Source organism: Chamaea fasciata, unplaced genomic scaffold, assembly GCF_029207755.1.
Source record: "Chamaea fasciata isolate MVZ Bird 193981 ecotype frontalis unplaced genomic scaffold, bChaFas1.0.hap1 SCAF_5, whole genome shotgun sequence".
NCBI classification, from domain to species: Eukaryota; Metazoa; Chordata; class Aves; order Passeriformes; family Sylviidae; genus Chamaea; species Chamaea fasciata.
The window spans coordinates 44626838-44642842 of NW_027094090.1; the positions used below are offsets into that span (position 1 = coordinate 44626838).

Genomic DNA, 16005 nt, shown 5'->3' on the forward strand with positions numbered 1-16005 from the left:
TTGGGGTATAAATCCAGATAACTAGGGCTCATAGGTACTGGCACAGGGACAACAGTAAAACACTAATTGTGCAAATATACATGAATCTTTTTGTTTCTTGATAATAAAGTATGTCTTGTATAGGAGCTTTCTGTTCTGTGATTTCTGTACTCAGAGTCTCTTTTTCTTCCTTTTTAGCGGCATTCATAGTTACTAGATACAAATCCAAAGAGTTAACTCGTAAACAGAGTCAGCAACTTGAACTGCTGGAATATGAGATCCGTAAGGAAATACGTGAGGGTAGGTCTACAGCGTATTTTCTGAACTGAAACTGTCAAGAAGCTCACATTATGTAAACATTTTCATTTTGTAGCTGTTAGAATATTTTTGTGTTGTATTGGAGTTCCTGTTTAATATTGTATGCACTGCAGTAGCAGATAGCACTGAGCTAATAGGATTGCATGCAGTGTTTCCTTCAACAAAAAAGTAGATTGCTACTTTGTTTTTTAAGGAGTATCTACTGGGGCCAAGTTAAAATTGTGAAGCTGATTTTGTGTCAACTAAACTAACTCTCTGGGTGGGGATGGGGGATGCTTTTTCAGGATTTGCTGAACTGCAGATGGATGAATTAGATGTGGTGGATAGTTTTGGAACGGTTCCCTTCCTTGACTACAAACACTTCGCTCTTAGAACTTTCTTTCCAGAGGTAAGTATTTACAAGTTTTTCAGTTGTCAGCCCTGACTAACAGTAAAAAAAATTGAGGAACTTCAGGATCAAATAACTAAAGAAAATACTACACAGTAATTGCACTTCGTTTTCACAAGAAACTTTTCAAAAATCAAGAATTACCAAAGACCACTTAAAGCTGTATATCTCTGTGTTTAGCCAAGCCTTTATGCTGTAGATAAAGCAATTTTCTTGAATTTTCAAGGGTTGTGTGTGTATCCATTTCTTTTTGTTCAGCCTCACTGAGCTGCTTGCCTTTCAGGCCATCTTAACTAAGCTATAATTTATCCATTGCTTTTTTTGTTCCCATGCTTTCACTTCCAAAGCTATAGCCAATTAAAGTAACAGTCAGGCTAGCTAACATGCTAGCTAACATCATGACACTTCCTAATTAGACTTCTGGGATGAAGAAATGGCTCTAAGATGGTGCTGACTTTCTACACCAAGGTGCTGACAGAAATGGTAAGATGTTGATTCAAAGGAGTGCACCTCAAATGCTTAGAAATTACATAAGTGCTTAAATGTTTTCCAGTTTAGAGGCAGAGATTTTCAGTGTTCATTGAAGCAATTTGTGCCACTGCATCAGGTGACTGAAGAGGTGTTCTCTTGAATGTTTTACTTCTCTTACTAATTTTTTTTTTTGCATGTGGGGCACATTATGATGCTGATAAGTGTCTTTGCCACAGCTTTTAATATTGTATCATGATGTTAACCAGTGCTTACAAGCATTTATCCAGTTGGCAGAAGCTGTGATCTCAGCTGGTGATATTTTCCTGGATGACAGACACCAGTAGGTAGAAACTTGTTTAGTTTAAGGCATAACTGCTGTGGATGTGAATTACCTGCCAGGCTTCATGTACTACTCATGACTGCTGCAGCCGAGTCTTGCACTCTTGCCTGCACACTGCTTCACTTTATTGCTGTTTGTGATTCTAGTAAAAGCTCATTCTGATATAGTTAAATACATGTGATAGTGCAGAATCAGGGTCTTTGGTTTTTGTACAACACCAAATACCAGACACAAAGGCAGAATAATATTTGGCAATTACATATGCAAAATCCTTGTATAATTTCAGTCCAGTTCTCACACCAAAGGACATTGGGAGTATCTCTGTTGGTACTACTGTTATGCCCTCAGCCTAATTTTTAGAGGGTCACCAGGTGGTTTGAAGAAAGTGGAAAGGAAGCTTTACTTCTTGCATCTATTTCCTTTCTGTTTGTTGGGTTGCCAGGCATATTAGCATTAAAATTGCAGTTTTATTCTTAAGAATATACCTTTTCCTATACTTTCCTGTGTCAAAACAGTAGCAGTCTGTAGAAGCTGACTCAGTGGAAATGCTGTGCTCTATGCAAATATAAAGTTAAGATAAAAAGGCATAAAGTTTGCCACTCTGCTGCATTCTGTGAAGTAAAAGTGGGAAGGGCTCCTGTTTTGCCTTGGTGAGTCTCAGGCCACTGCTCATCCTGGACATTATTTGAGTTGGATTTTGTCTCAGTTTGAAATAGGTATCCCACGAAGGTACACTTGCTACTGTTAGCTTTCTACAAACATGCGGTGTCAGGCAAGTGACTTCACATGGTTGTATACCAATTTTTTCTGCTAAGTACTTATTGTTTACATTGCAGGAGTATCCAAACATGCCTTGTGCTGTGTGAATGTGGCAGAAAAGCAGTGCTCAATTGAACAAATATTATAGATGAAGAGAAAAGCCAGTAGGGTATATATTGCAACTGATTGTGTCAGAAGGGTTGACAGAAGGGTCAAAGTGACAAACCACCACTTCCTTCAGTAACCACATGTATTTGAATGATGTCCATACTGCACTCTTTGTGCCTTCCAGTGTGATTGATGGGCTTTGTCTCATCTAATCTAGGCTGTTTAAGCATGGAAATTTAAGCTGTTCACTGAGCATCTTCTGTAGTCAGTGCAGAGATGGACAGCTCAAGAAAGCAATTCATCCCATTTGTCTGAGGCATCTCCCTTAGGATGGGACAAGTTGCTTGGAGAGGGACTCCGATACCTAAAATTAAGAGTTATGGACCCCGTCTTTGTTTTGGGAGTCTTGCTTCCCACTGTTTCAGTTTTCTATATTTAATCTGGTGTAATAGCTTTCAATGCATGTAGGTGTTAAATGGATATTTTATCTATTCTTAAAATGTTATTGATGCTAAGCCTGATTTTTGCTTTGGTTGTTAAATTTGTATTATTTCTGTTTTCCCTCAATTTCACAGATTGTTGGGTTTAATGCTCCAATGCTTGTTCCTTGTTCACAGACATTTTTAACCTTTAACACGGTTCTGGTTCTTTCACTCTGCACGTGTGTGTGTGTGCGTGTGCGTGTGTCTTTTATTGGTAGTAGGTATTAGGGCTGCTGAAGAAGCTCTGGAGAAAAGGGAATAGCCAGTGGAGGAAGAGGAAGAAGAGTTTGGCAGGGTAGAAATCAACAGGAGGAATGAGGAAAGGGAGGGTTGAACAATCAGTTATGTAGATGAAAAATTAAATGTGAGATGCCAGTGTGTGCTCACAGCCCAAAGTCATTCGTACCCTGGGCTGCATCAAAAAGAAGCCTGGCCAGCAGGCTGAGGGAGGTGATTCTCCCTCTGCCCTGTGAGACCCCACCTGGAGCACTGCATCCAGCTCTGAAGTTCCCCAGCACAAGGACATGGACTTGTTAGAGCAGGTCCAGGGGAGGGTGATGAAAATGCTCAGGAGGTTGGAACACCTCTTCTATGAAGAATGTCTGAGCCAGCCATGATTGTTCAGCTTTCAAAAAAGAAGACAGACTTTTTACCAAGGCCTGTAGTGACAGGACAAGAGTTAATGGTTTTAAACTGAAAGAGGATAAAATTTAAATTGGACAAAAGGAAGAAATTTCTTATGATGAAGGTGATGAGACTCCAGAACAGGTTGTCCAAAGTAGTTGTAGGTGCCCCATCCCTGGAAATGTTCAGTGCTAGACTGGATGGGGATTTAAGTAGCCTGGTCCACTAGAAGGTAACCCTACCCATGGCAGCGGGGTTGGAACTTGATGATCATTAAGGTCCCTTATAACCCAAACCATTCTGTGATTCTGTAAGGAAACTAGGGGCTGCCAGCATGACAGATAACGCAGATGACAGTAAATAGTGTAGATCAGTTGCTCAAGGGGCATTGACAAGGTGTTTGAGAACTGGGGCTTCCTTTTGTGTGAGAGCTTTTGCTAGGACTGGATGTGTGGTGGCACCTGTGCCTCAGTGGAGACTGCCAGCATGGACCTCCTGGAGAGTTCATTAGTGAATATTCATAGAGTGCCTTGAAATGAGTGGAAGCAGATGAGCTCAAGTGTCACTTCATTAACAGCAGCCCTGTATACCAAAGGCTATCACTGCCACCCAGGAAGGATGCAGCCTGCAGCACCCCTTGCACACCAGCACGTTTGCAGATGACAGTGACACACAGCTCTTCCTGGGGAGCATTGGTTGGCTGCTGTGCTAGTGCAGCTCAGCAGCATCGAGTAACACACACAGCAGCACACTGAAGATGATACCAGGTCATTTGTTGAGAGTTCACTTCCGAGTGAGCTTTGGCAGCACCTTTGCAGAAGTTACTGTGTAGAGTTTTTATATTGTATCTGCTCTAGAAGTCGGCATTTCCGTTGTTTTATTTCAAGTGGTATCAGGAACATGCTTGGCACATTAAGCGTACATGTGTTAGAAACTTTTGGTGTACTTATGAATTATAAATATCCCCTTGTGTTTTAGTCAGGAGGCTTTGCATCCATCTTCAGTGAAGAAATGCCACAGGTAAGCTGATATAGTGTTACATGCCTTAATTAATTTTTTTTTGGGGGGGGAGTGATTGTATCCCTTCTCTCAGTGTTGTCCTAGAACATATCAGCTTGCATTTTCAGTATGTTCCCTTTTCTCCATGAGGAGGGTTACATGGCTTTATATGTAAAAGGAATTTGAAGTGTAAGATGCTGTTTTCCAATGTGTATCTGACTTACTTAAATAAAACAGAATCTCATCATGGGAAATGATGGGCAAACTTAACTACTGGCATTGCTTTGTGTGTAGGGCAGAAAATGTATGCTCTGCACGTGTATATTCTGTGTTGTACACAAACACAAATGCATTTTTGGTATAAATAAATAAATGCCCTTAAAGAAATGCAAAATTCCCACTGATTTGATTGAGCGCAGGATCTTATCCCATATGTTTCTTTCCATTTTTTTCTGAGCATTAAGAATCCATCATACCCAAACTACAGTTTGCTGATTTTTGTTTAACTATTCCAGAGCAGAGACCAAACGAGCAAGGATGAAAGCTTCAACATGTTGCATGCTTTAATTTGTAACAAGAACTTTCTTGTTACTCTCATTCACACCCTTGAAAAGCAGAAAAATTTCTCTGTGAAAGACAGGTATAGTATGATTATGCTTATCGTCTTCAAGAAAAAGAATTAGCAGAAAAAACAACGTGGGTTGTAGCACACAAATATATTTTCTACTTGCAAAACAAGCTTGCAGTACTCTGGAGCATTTTTCCTTCTCCATCTGCACACACTGAGGAAGAAAAAACATTGCCATTAAAACAAGTAATTAAAGAGAAATTGGAATGTTTGTACATATAAACAAAGAGGCAAAGGAGCAGGAAAGCTCAGTTCAAAACTGTAAACACTTCCTGCAGTTAGATCAACAGTTCTGCAGTTTAGAAAAGTTCTGTCACTGAAGCAGGTGTTGTTCTGCAAAATTAAATTTAGAGACACACATTCTGTGTTTAAAAAATAATCACAAGAGCAGATGGACTTGCATTTTTTATATTTTTTGTAGAGAACAGTGGACAGTTTATGTGCCTGAGGAGGGAGAATTCAGGATATGAGCTGCACTGAAGTGTGTTTCATTTATTAAAGATGACTGGGAAGAGAAATGCCAGAATTATAGTATTCTTTTTTTACCCCCCACAGGTGCTTGTTTGCATCCTTCTTGACTATTGCATTACAAACTAAGCTAGTTTATCTCACCCATATTTTGGAAGTATTGACAAGGGACTTGATGGAGCAATCGAGCAATGTACAGCCTAAGCTCCTGCTCAGACGAACTGAATCTGTGGTAGAAAAATTGCTGACAAACTGGATGTCTGTCTGCCTTTCTGGATTTCTCCGGGTACGTGTACATCTTTTCACTACATAAGATATGCAGAGAATTTCTTTAATTGATTTTTTCTGTAGGACCTGTTAGAGGGATCAATTTAAAGCATTCAATCTAGCATTTAACGTTATGAGTGTGTGCTCTTCTAGTTTAGGTGAGTTAGCTGGCTGTCGTGAGTGGAATGCAGGAAAAGAACACATCTCCAAACAATGACTGTGTCATGATTTTGGCCAAGATTTGGGTAACTTTATAATTCCAGCATATCCTTTTCTCATGCCAGACATTTCAGGCCATGAGATGTATTGTGATCATATTAAAAGACTGATATGCCTGTTAAAATGCAGTTGCACCCATCTATGCAAATTGTTGGAAAGCTACCAAGAAATAGAGATTTAAGGAAAACCGTCCTTTGGAAAACTAAACTTCTTTCCAAACTTTTCAACCTCCAAGCAGTATTGCAGATTTCAAGACCTAAATTACTTCAAATGAAAACAAAACAAGCTTTTAGTTTCATTTTAATGTTTGTTTATTTTAGTAACTTGATAGCACTTCGCTCTTAGTTTCAGTGCTTGGTTACTCTTCCTGTCTCTCTTATCAACGTGATGCTATCACACTGTTGGTATCACTCTCATCAGTGCTTGCATTAATACAGCAGCAGAACTGTTTGAGGCTCGGCAACTCACAGCAGTTTCCTGGAACCAAGGAGAGTGCCAAGGAGCTGTCACAAATATGTTCTCAATACACCAGACATTTTTACAGAGCTGTGCTAGTGAGATGCCTTAGCTGGGCTGCAGGAATGGTGTCACGTGCAAATAGAGATACATCCTTCCTTTCTCTGCTTTCCTGAGCCCTGGGGTTTAGGCAGGAGGGCAAAGCCCGAGTTTCATTCCTTCTTTTGCTGATACACCAGGGTAAGTCCTACCAGCTTGCTCCCAAGACATTTTTCAGAGACAAAAAGGGGGAGACACCAATTGAAAAAGAAACTAGTTCTTAGCTTGTTTTCTCAAGACTGAAAATGGAAGAAGTAGCTGAAGTATGCATGTGAACATGTGCATGTCTCACCCCCCGCCCACTCTTTGCTGGAACTAGGAAGTGTCTGCCAGGTGGAGTAGGAGCAGCTTGTCTGTAGTGTGCTTGTGCACAGCAAGGGGCTGTGAGCTATCTTGCCACTCACTCCAGATGTCCCTTGCTATTTGCATGAGACTTTCACACTGAAAAGCAAAAGATGGAGGTTAAACAAATAACTAGATAAATCTGCTTGGAGGGATTTTCTTTTCTAATTGCAAGATAATGAGTTACTTAAAAGGAAATAACACCATTTGTGACACTTGATTTTTTTTCCTACTTATTCATGCTCACTTAATGATTACAAAAATAAATGTGCCTTGCATTTTTTTCCTGTCCTAGGAGACAATTGGTGAACCTTTCTATTTGCTGGTGACAACCCTCAATCAGAGGATAAACAAAGGACCTGTTGACGCAATAACTTGCAAAGCTCTGTACACCCTTAACGAAGACTGGCTGCTGTGGCAAGTGTCTGAATTCAAAACAGTGGTATGTTTGTCAGCTTGTGCTCCCTCCAGGCACGGACAGCTGTAATGCTTTCTCTGTTTCTAAGAAGCTAAAATAAGGCTCTTAAGACACTAAGGTAGTGGTTAAGTACCCAGATAGTAAAATGGTTATTGCTGACAAAGTTTCCAAACATGCTAAGAGTTTACCTAGCTGGTGTTTCACTGATACACATTTCACAAATAGCACTTACTCCTCACTTCACAGCATGCATTAATCACCAGAGAGTAGGTTTAATGAAGTCTCAGGGTATTAAAAGATCCTTCTTCTTTTAAAGCATACTACAAAAATATAAACATGCTTAGAATTTAAACTAAACTACACTTTACAAATGAATGAACGAATGGAATGCAGAGGTTTTATTTTTCTGTTGTGTTTACTTGTGGCTAATCTTCAGGCAATGATTTGCTGTGGGTTTCCATATTATTAGCACCAAATCAGCTTCAAATTAGCAAGATTACAGCATGGTGGATTTTACTTAGTTGCTTGATTAAAAACATATATCTGGGAAGTCTAGCTAAGCTTCTGAACTTTACCATAGATTTTTTGCCTTTCTCAAAGCACCTCCTTCCTGTTTTCCAATTGCACCCAAACATCTTTGAAAGCTGGAGTTGGCTTACTGATTGTCATTGTGACACTGAGATGAGAAGAGATAGCAGGATTATTGCACTTAGGAGCATGTAAAAATTGTGATTTTTAGAGTAGGGGGTCTGAAAAGGGTTTTCAGAATAACCAGAGCACTCTTCTGCTCCAGAATTTCCAAGTGATTTTAGGTCTGAGAACTTTAAAATGTGTATTTCCAGTCATATTTGTAGCTTTCTTGCTTCTTAACTCCTGGTTTCCAGTCAGAGTTACCTTACATAATGAGGAGTATGAGAAGTGCTGCTGAATAGTGGGCTTCACACCTTGGAAGCAGAAATTGGCAGGCAGCAATGGCCATGGCCAGGACAGTTCAAGTGCTGGAGGCTTTGGAGGAGATTCAGTCCTTTTCAGAGCCCATGTGCTAAGTTTCTGGTAGGGCTGAAGTTGCCAGGTCTGCCTGTCTTCTGCTTTGAAGCAAGAACTTGGAGGTGCTAAGATGCCATATACTGGAGTAGACTACATGACTCTTGAAAATTTGTCTGGTCAGCAGACTTATCAGTAAGGTTGGACTTACCTTACTGGGCCACATAGGAAACTCGCTGAAATGGCAACATTTCTATGAATCATTTCTGAAAATTGTCATTTTCTGTTGAAAGCTTCAAACTGATAAAGGCAAATCTTATTCTTACAAAGGTGTTGTTAGAGGCTACATTTGAAGGTACATCAAGCTAAGTTACCAGAGTATGCATTTGGAAAGGAAGTTTGTGACTAAAAATCAAAACCATAATCCAAGATCTTTGGTTTCCTTATTTGTGTGCTGTATTCTGGCATGTATTTGAGATCCAGAGTAAATTTAAATATATTGCTCTATGTATCCATAGGATGCAAAACACAGTAGTGATGCAGAGCAACAATTTTCAAGCAAGCTCAATATGCCTGTTACTAGTAGACTGCACAGAAACATCTGGTCCTGTGGAATGAATTGACTTCTCTTATTTATAGCACACATTCAAATTGAGAGCCCCTTGGGGGGGATAGATGACTCTGAAATTGCTGAAGAACCTTAAATACTTTTTCTAGAGCTACTTCAATGCAGTCACTGATAGGGCCTTGTGGTCAGACTGCAGTGAAGAGGAGAAAAGGTAAGTGGTCTGAAGGACTGGCTATCACTGGGGAACACTGTCAGCAGATGGATGAGGAAGTGGGAGCCCACAGCTCTTCTTGAACCTTGTTTCCTGCCTTTGTACTTTGTATTCCTGCTTTTGAATAGGAGTTAATGATACAGCTGTAGGGTTAATATAGATCAGCTTTCGCCATTTAGATGCAGCATTCCTTGGGCTTAGCTGAGAAGTGCTGAATGTTCCCTTTAAAACCATCACAAAAGGAGACAGGAATCCTGCAATAAAATTGCAGAGATTAAGTTCAAGGACTGTAGTTCTGGCTGGACTGGGAAACAGTTTTGTTTGGTGGTTTATCTGAGATTTACGCTGGAAGCTAAAACTGTGCCATGAAAGAGACTTAGGTGGAGTGGTGAGGCTTTCTGGGCTGGGGAGGCAAGCCAGCTGTGCACATTTCCCCTTCAAAAATAGCATTTAACAGGAGGCTAAAGAAAAAGTAGTCAGTTTTCTTCTCTCACTAACACCACTTCCGATGCACTGCATTGACATGCAGGACCTTACATGAGCTTACAGACTGGGAATCAAGTGTTTCCTCCTTACTGTGGACGAGCATTTCTGCCTAAAGGTTTGCAGGTTTTGTTTTCTAAATGGAATAAATTCTGATCTGAGTTTTCAAGTGCATTTGTACTGTTGCTCAGTGCAGTTACATTCTGAGTCTTGCAGTATTTTGTTTGTATTTTGGTTTGCCCCTTTCCCCAGCCCTACAATAGCAGTACATTAAAATCTACCTCTCCAGAGCAAAGCATAAAAATACAGCCAGAAAGAGGGTGATACAGAGATGGTGAAGCAAAGCTGCAGACATTTGGTGTCCAGATTTTTTTAAGCTGTGTAGGCACTTGAAGATACAGGGATACATCTGGTAGGGAGTTCAATTCTCAAATCAGTAACAGGGTACAAACAAGAGTGTAGGTGCTCTGCATGAGAATCTCTTCTTTCAGGATTGGGAGTTGAGTTCCAAACCAGTAAAAGCAGGATACGGACAGACCCCTAAAAATCAGGGTGAGCTCCACAGATCAGGGGAGGTTTTTTAAAATTCAGACCATTTGTAACCAGGAAAAAAAGAGAACCTAGAAACATGTAGTGTTTGAATTACATTAGAGCTGTTCCCTGGCAGGGCCCCATGCCTTTTTAAAAAGGCCACTGACCTTGGATCACCCACTGCCCTACTGTTAACCCTCTCTGCTAGAAAGGGTGAGGCATTGTACAGAGATAGGCTGCTGAAGTACATACTCAAGTGGAGGAGTTGAAGGAAAGATGCTTCTAAAAGCATTGGTCGAGTATGGGCTGAGAAGCTGTGTTCTTTAATGCGGTGCTTATATTTGAGTACTGAGAAATAAAGCTGCCTTGAAAGAGACTTGGATGTGTCATGGATCCTTTTCTCAGGCTGAGGAAGCAAGCCTGCTTTCTCACAGGCAGACAAGCAGCTGCACCCCTCGGCAGATAATTTGCTCAATGACTGATGAAGAAGTGCACTCCACAGCTGAGTGTTAGCATTTCACTGAAGAGTTTGATTTTGAATACAAAATGCCAGCCTGGAATGGGAGATGTTCTCAGTGGTGTATCTCCTGTGGGAAACCGGGGAGACTTCTTGTGGCGGACTTGGTGCTCCGGCATTCCTTGGAGTAGTCACTGCTTATTTTAAAAAGGCATTTGGGCTGTTGAATGCTTTGCTGAAATGTGTTTACATTTTTAGTTTGGAAGAAATGATCTAATTCACCTGTTCAGCCAACTGCCTTTAATTAAAAGTGAAGCAAAGCCACATAGTGGAAGGTTGGTTCAAGTGTTCAACCGCTTTATGAGTTAAAAGAGGGGTGTTAAAAAAAAGTGGGTGGGCTGTAAGGGAATAAAGCAGAGACAAGGAAACCAATTTCCTAATAAGACATCATTGTTGTGATATTATTAGTCACACTTTGTGAGAGATAAGGAAGCTATTAAAAGCATGTGACATATGGGGATTTTTGTCAGCAGAAAAGAACACAGCAACCCTCACTACAAAGTGAGCAGTGCAGATGTTGGCTGCAGGAGAGGCCTCTGGATTAGAGACAGATTGAGTGTCATATACTGCAGCATTAACAGTACAACCCATCCTTTGTGTAGTGCCCATCTAGCCTAAATTTAACTCCCGCACTATTTTCTGTGCCAATTGGCTAACTCTTCTGTAATTGTTCTATAACCTCCTCACAGGTGACTGTTCTGGCTGGTGCAGAAGGATCTTGCAATCAATCTAATTTTTCCTGTTGATTGTATTTCATAGTCTGGGAGACTGGAGTAGTTTTCAGGCAGTTTTGTAATGTGTTACATCCTGGTACTGACTCTTTACATAAATTGCCTAACTTTCACCGATCAGAAGGGGATTTTTTGGGTTTTTTCCATCTGTCTGATAAATGGAAATATGATTTGTTCAGATGCATAGCTGATGCGTAGGGTAATGAATAAGAGTCCTTGAATAGCCCAGAATATTGTTCTTTATTTCTAAGAAAATATGATATTATTGCATTGCTTTATTAAACCACATCTCATTTATTATCTGCTATGGTTATTAATAGCTCTGCTAAATAATTCATTGTGTGAATTTCATTTTCAAGGAAACTACAAATCTGAAAAGCCATCTGCAAACACTGTCTTCAAATGTCATTATTTCTGTGACTGCATGGGTGAAAAGACATTTTTTTTAAGTTTGTTCCTGTCTTGTAACTAGGTTCCAAGCTAGTTCCTGTACAAGTAGTTGCAGGTGCCACCTTCTCCTTATGTAGCCTTTAAAAATTCTTGCAACCCATGCTAAAGCTTTTCTGAAGAGTACTGTGACTTTGTCTTGCTGTCATAATTTCTAGTGCATGAAGTCTCATCTCTAGATATTATTAGCTTGAACCAGGTCCTATAATTTTGCTCCTGAATCTTTCCCTAAGTTAGTAGTATTTTTGTTTCCTCTGCAAAGTGAGAGAGCATAGAAAAAGGCTTGATGATATTATCTGGTGATTTTCACATGTCCTCCTGTGATTTCTCATATATTTTCTGACCTCCAGAGCTGATCATAAAAGGGCTTTCATAATTTTACAATAAATTCTGTTTCTTTTTCTATTTCTACACTATGTGTCTAAAATAGAGATTGTGACTGTCAGCTTCTGATTAATGGTTTCTAAAGCCAGGAGTTGTGCAGTCAGACAGGTTGAATCTGATTTATGAAAACTTCAGCTGCAGAGGGACAATTTAGAAATAATTGGCCTTCCTAGCTCCCCATCAATTGCTTCATCACTTAAAATTAACTTCTGCAGGAAATCATATCAGCAAAACCATCTGGTGCTCATGGCTTAGAGACTTTTATGTGTTTAAATATTCCTTTCCATCTGACCACTTCTTTGAGTTATAAAACTTTCCTATTATCCTCACACTGTGGATGCTTTCACTTAAGGAGTCCATACATGGCTTGTATTCCACCTACATGAAGGATGACTACTCTCTTTTTACAGTCCTGTCATCCTACAGTGTGGAGCAGGAATGGGAAGCCTCTCATGTGCTAATGACTGAAGAGGCTGCACATTCCTGTGCAGCCTGTGTGAGAGTATGTGCTGAAAAGGAAAGGAGGAAGAGAAATAGACAGTTCCTCTTAATGGTCTGAAAGGAGTAGAAAATGAAGCAGGAGCAGGAACATGAATATTGCAGTGTAGGAATAATGTTAGAAGGAAAGGATCATCTGAAGGAAGGAATGCTTCCAGGGGTGTAAAGCCAAATCAACATCAGTTAAAGTGCAAGGAGCTACCTCAGAAAGATCAGTTCAGAGACTAGAAAGGGCAAAGACTGATTAAAATTACTTTTCCAAGGACAAAATATGGTTAATCCCTGTCCACATTTTAATCCTACAAGACCATGACCTCAGGGCAGTCAGAGTCAAGGACAGGACTGCTGTCTGTTCAGTTGGTCTGTGGCCTAACCAAGCATGACTCCCTCGTTGCTGTGCCAATATATTTTTTACTAATTTTCTGCATGAAATCCCAACCTGAGGCGTGGTGTCCAGTCTGCTTCTCCTTCTGCAGTTCCCATATATCCTTGTCTCTCGTTCCGTCTGTCCTTTCCACAGACTCATTTTCCTCACAATTTAACATCTCTGTGTCCTGATTAAGTTGTTCCTTCACTTGTTCCAACAGCAGTTGTTCCTATTGTTACTTCAGTTACATCCTAGTCTGTATTAAATCATGATCTTCATAATTTTGCAACCCTGTTTTTAATACTCCCTTTGCTTCTGTAGAGACAGTAAAGTTTATTTGTTGCGTTGGACTACTTTTTTTCACCAGCAACATGTTGTAATTTCCACTCTTGCTCGGTAATAAGCAGAAAATACTGTTCTACAACTATTAATAACTACCCATTTTTCTAAGAAGATAGAGAAGTTGTCCCTGCAACAACCTGGAGAGTTTTTTCCTTCACATGACAGCAGAGAAAAAAAATTGTTTACTTGCTTCCTGTTTTAAAGCTCCTTCACAGTCACACCTGCAGCCCTCTCATTTCAGTCAGAAGTTAAATGTTATACCAGAATTGTTCAGCAGCCAGAATGGTTTGAGTACATTTATTTTCTTATGCCACTTACAGTCAAGTGCTAGCGCCTAAAACAATTTTTTTAATTCTGTCCCAAGACATCTCCAGCAGAACATCTGCATCCATGTATCTGAACAGTGATTTCACTGCACAGAGCAGGCTGTGGCACTGGAAGTCTTTGATGTTATTGCTTGGCCCTAGCAATTCTGTGCTCATCCCTTATTTCCTGCCCTGTAGCAGTTAATCTGCCTGACCTGATCAGAAATACGGCCTGACAAAAAAACCCAGTCCCTGGAGATGGTTGCTCAGTGTCACTGACACCATCCTCCAGCCCCTACTCAGCTCATGTGCAGCCTAGCAGAGGAGTTGTGTCCCAGCCAAGAGTAGCTGTGAGCTAAAGGGCAGGGTTGCTGTAACCAGACATGGGTGTTTGACCTGGAATAACAACTAATAGAACACAATGCACTTTTCTGTGCAGATCTGTACCACTTTGGATTCTATCTGCTGCAACATGCTCTCTCTTTTCACTGCTTCTCTGGCAGCCTGTCTGCGCTGCCTCCAGAGACAGCTGTACGCAGACAGATGCTGACACCTCCAGGGGAGGTGTATTTTCTCTGTGATATAAGGCACTCAGCATAATCTGCTGGTGTAAATATGCATTTTAACACTGCTTTCTATCCACTCAGAATCAATCATGCTTACCGTGACTACTTACTCAGCAACCTTATCAGATCTCTTCTCTTACAGTTTTGCTGTTAAGGCATTCATTTTACATAAAAGGTCTGCGTTTCCTAGAACATGCATTGTAATTCTTCCTTGTCTCTTGTTGGTTTTTGTTAATTTACTGAAATGAATTTGCACAAAAGCAGAAGACAAAATACACTCGTGGAAATATATAGCTATAGATATATAAATATCTATTTTTCAATTTTTGAACCAGAAGAATTCTAAATGCTTCTTTGTGTAATTCCTTCAAATAATCTTTATTTGAAACAGCTTTAATAATAAATACGCTGAAAAGCTCTCGTGTGCTGAAAATCTGTCAGGAGTTTGTAGGTTTCCTATGCCAGATGTTCCCTGTAAGTCAGAATAACATGTGTTTCTTTCCCCAGACGGTGAACATAATCTTTGAAAAAATCCCAGAAAACGAGAGTGGAGATGCCTGTCAAACTATTCAAGTTAATGTTCTCGACTGTGACACCATAGGCCAAGCCAAGGAGAAGAGTCTTCAGGCTTTCTTTAATAAGAATGGCTTTCTCTACGGTCTTCAGCTGGATGAAATTGGTCTTGGTAAGAGAATGTCACTCTGTTGTGTTTTCATGGAGTTTACTGGTCTCTTGTGGAGTTTTCTTACTAGGAATGCCTACCTTTGGCTTTGATTCTTTTCAGAGTTAATGCAGAACGTAGCTTTTATGAGGAATTTTGAGGCAAAAACTCGATCATTTATGTTACCAGTTAGAATTCTGGAGCTATATGTACTTCACTTCTGCAAGGACTTCAGCATTGCAATTAACAAACAGATGTTATTTATTATGCATATATAATTTCTCTATTCCTTTTCTGGGGTAAGTAAGGTGGCTGGCCCGTCCACCTAAGTACAGCCAGTTGTTACATTTTGTCAGTGGATTATCATATTTTAAGTATTTTAGTCCCTATCTACTATTCCTCCTACGTCCCTTCCTTCCTTCCTACAGGCCTACATTGCCCTTGATCAGGCAATAAATCTTATTTATAGTCAGATTAGGTTTATATAGTAGTTCGTCTGTGACTCACAAAGTCACCTACAATATCTACAGATGTAAATAAGGCTGTTCCAGTAGATGAGTCAAACCTTTCTTCGTTGTGTTTTCAAGAGTCCAAAATCTGTAGCTACCACTACCATACCACTTCCCATGTACCCTAGTGGGAAACCTAACAAACTTTATATTGTTGGCATTTGTCTCCTCCTGGACTTGCTCCCTAAGATGTCAATACTTCCTCACCTTCTCACTCTGTGTTGGCAAGTGCTCACAATTTGCTTTCATATCTGATGTCTTGATGTCCATATCCTTTACAAGTGCCTAACCACCCTTCACAAGTACTGTGTCAGTCTTGTACAGCTCATTTTAGTGATATCTTAGAAGTGGCCTGTGGAACCTTTCTTCTAGTCCCAGTGTAAGCTTAACAGCACGGCACACTTGTGCAGCAAAATAGTGATTAGGTGAAAGCACCTCCAAAAACTCTGCCTTGACCAACACAAAGAGAAGCACCAAAACCTGCTGAAAGGGAAGTCACCCAAGCTGTCACCCCAGAAAGGGAATCGGAAGTGTGG

At 40.3% G+C, this 16005-nt stretch overlaps 1 protein-coding gene across 1 annotated transcript in view; it reads left to right on the forward strand.

The window, feature by feature from the left end:
• The window catches only part of PLXNC1 (plexin C1), a 70527-nt gene that overhangs the window by 38907 nt on the left and 15615 nt on the right, over window positions 1–16005 (forward strand). The window contains exons 16-22 of the mRNA XM_066183381.1: window positions 178–279; window positions 582–685; window positions 4448–4489; window positions 4984–5108; window positions 5652–5850; window positions 7243–7389; window positions 14807–14984. Of these exons, the coding sequence (XP_066039478.1) occupies window positions 178–279; window positions 582–685; window positions 4448–4489; window positions 4984–5108; window positions 5652–5850; window positions 7243–7389; window positions 14807–14984 (897 nt within the window). The remainder of the gene's footprint in view (window positions 1–177; window positions 280–581; window positions 686–4447; window positions 4490–4983; window positions 5109–5651; window positions 5851–7242; window positions 7390–14806; window positions 14985–16005) is intronic.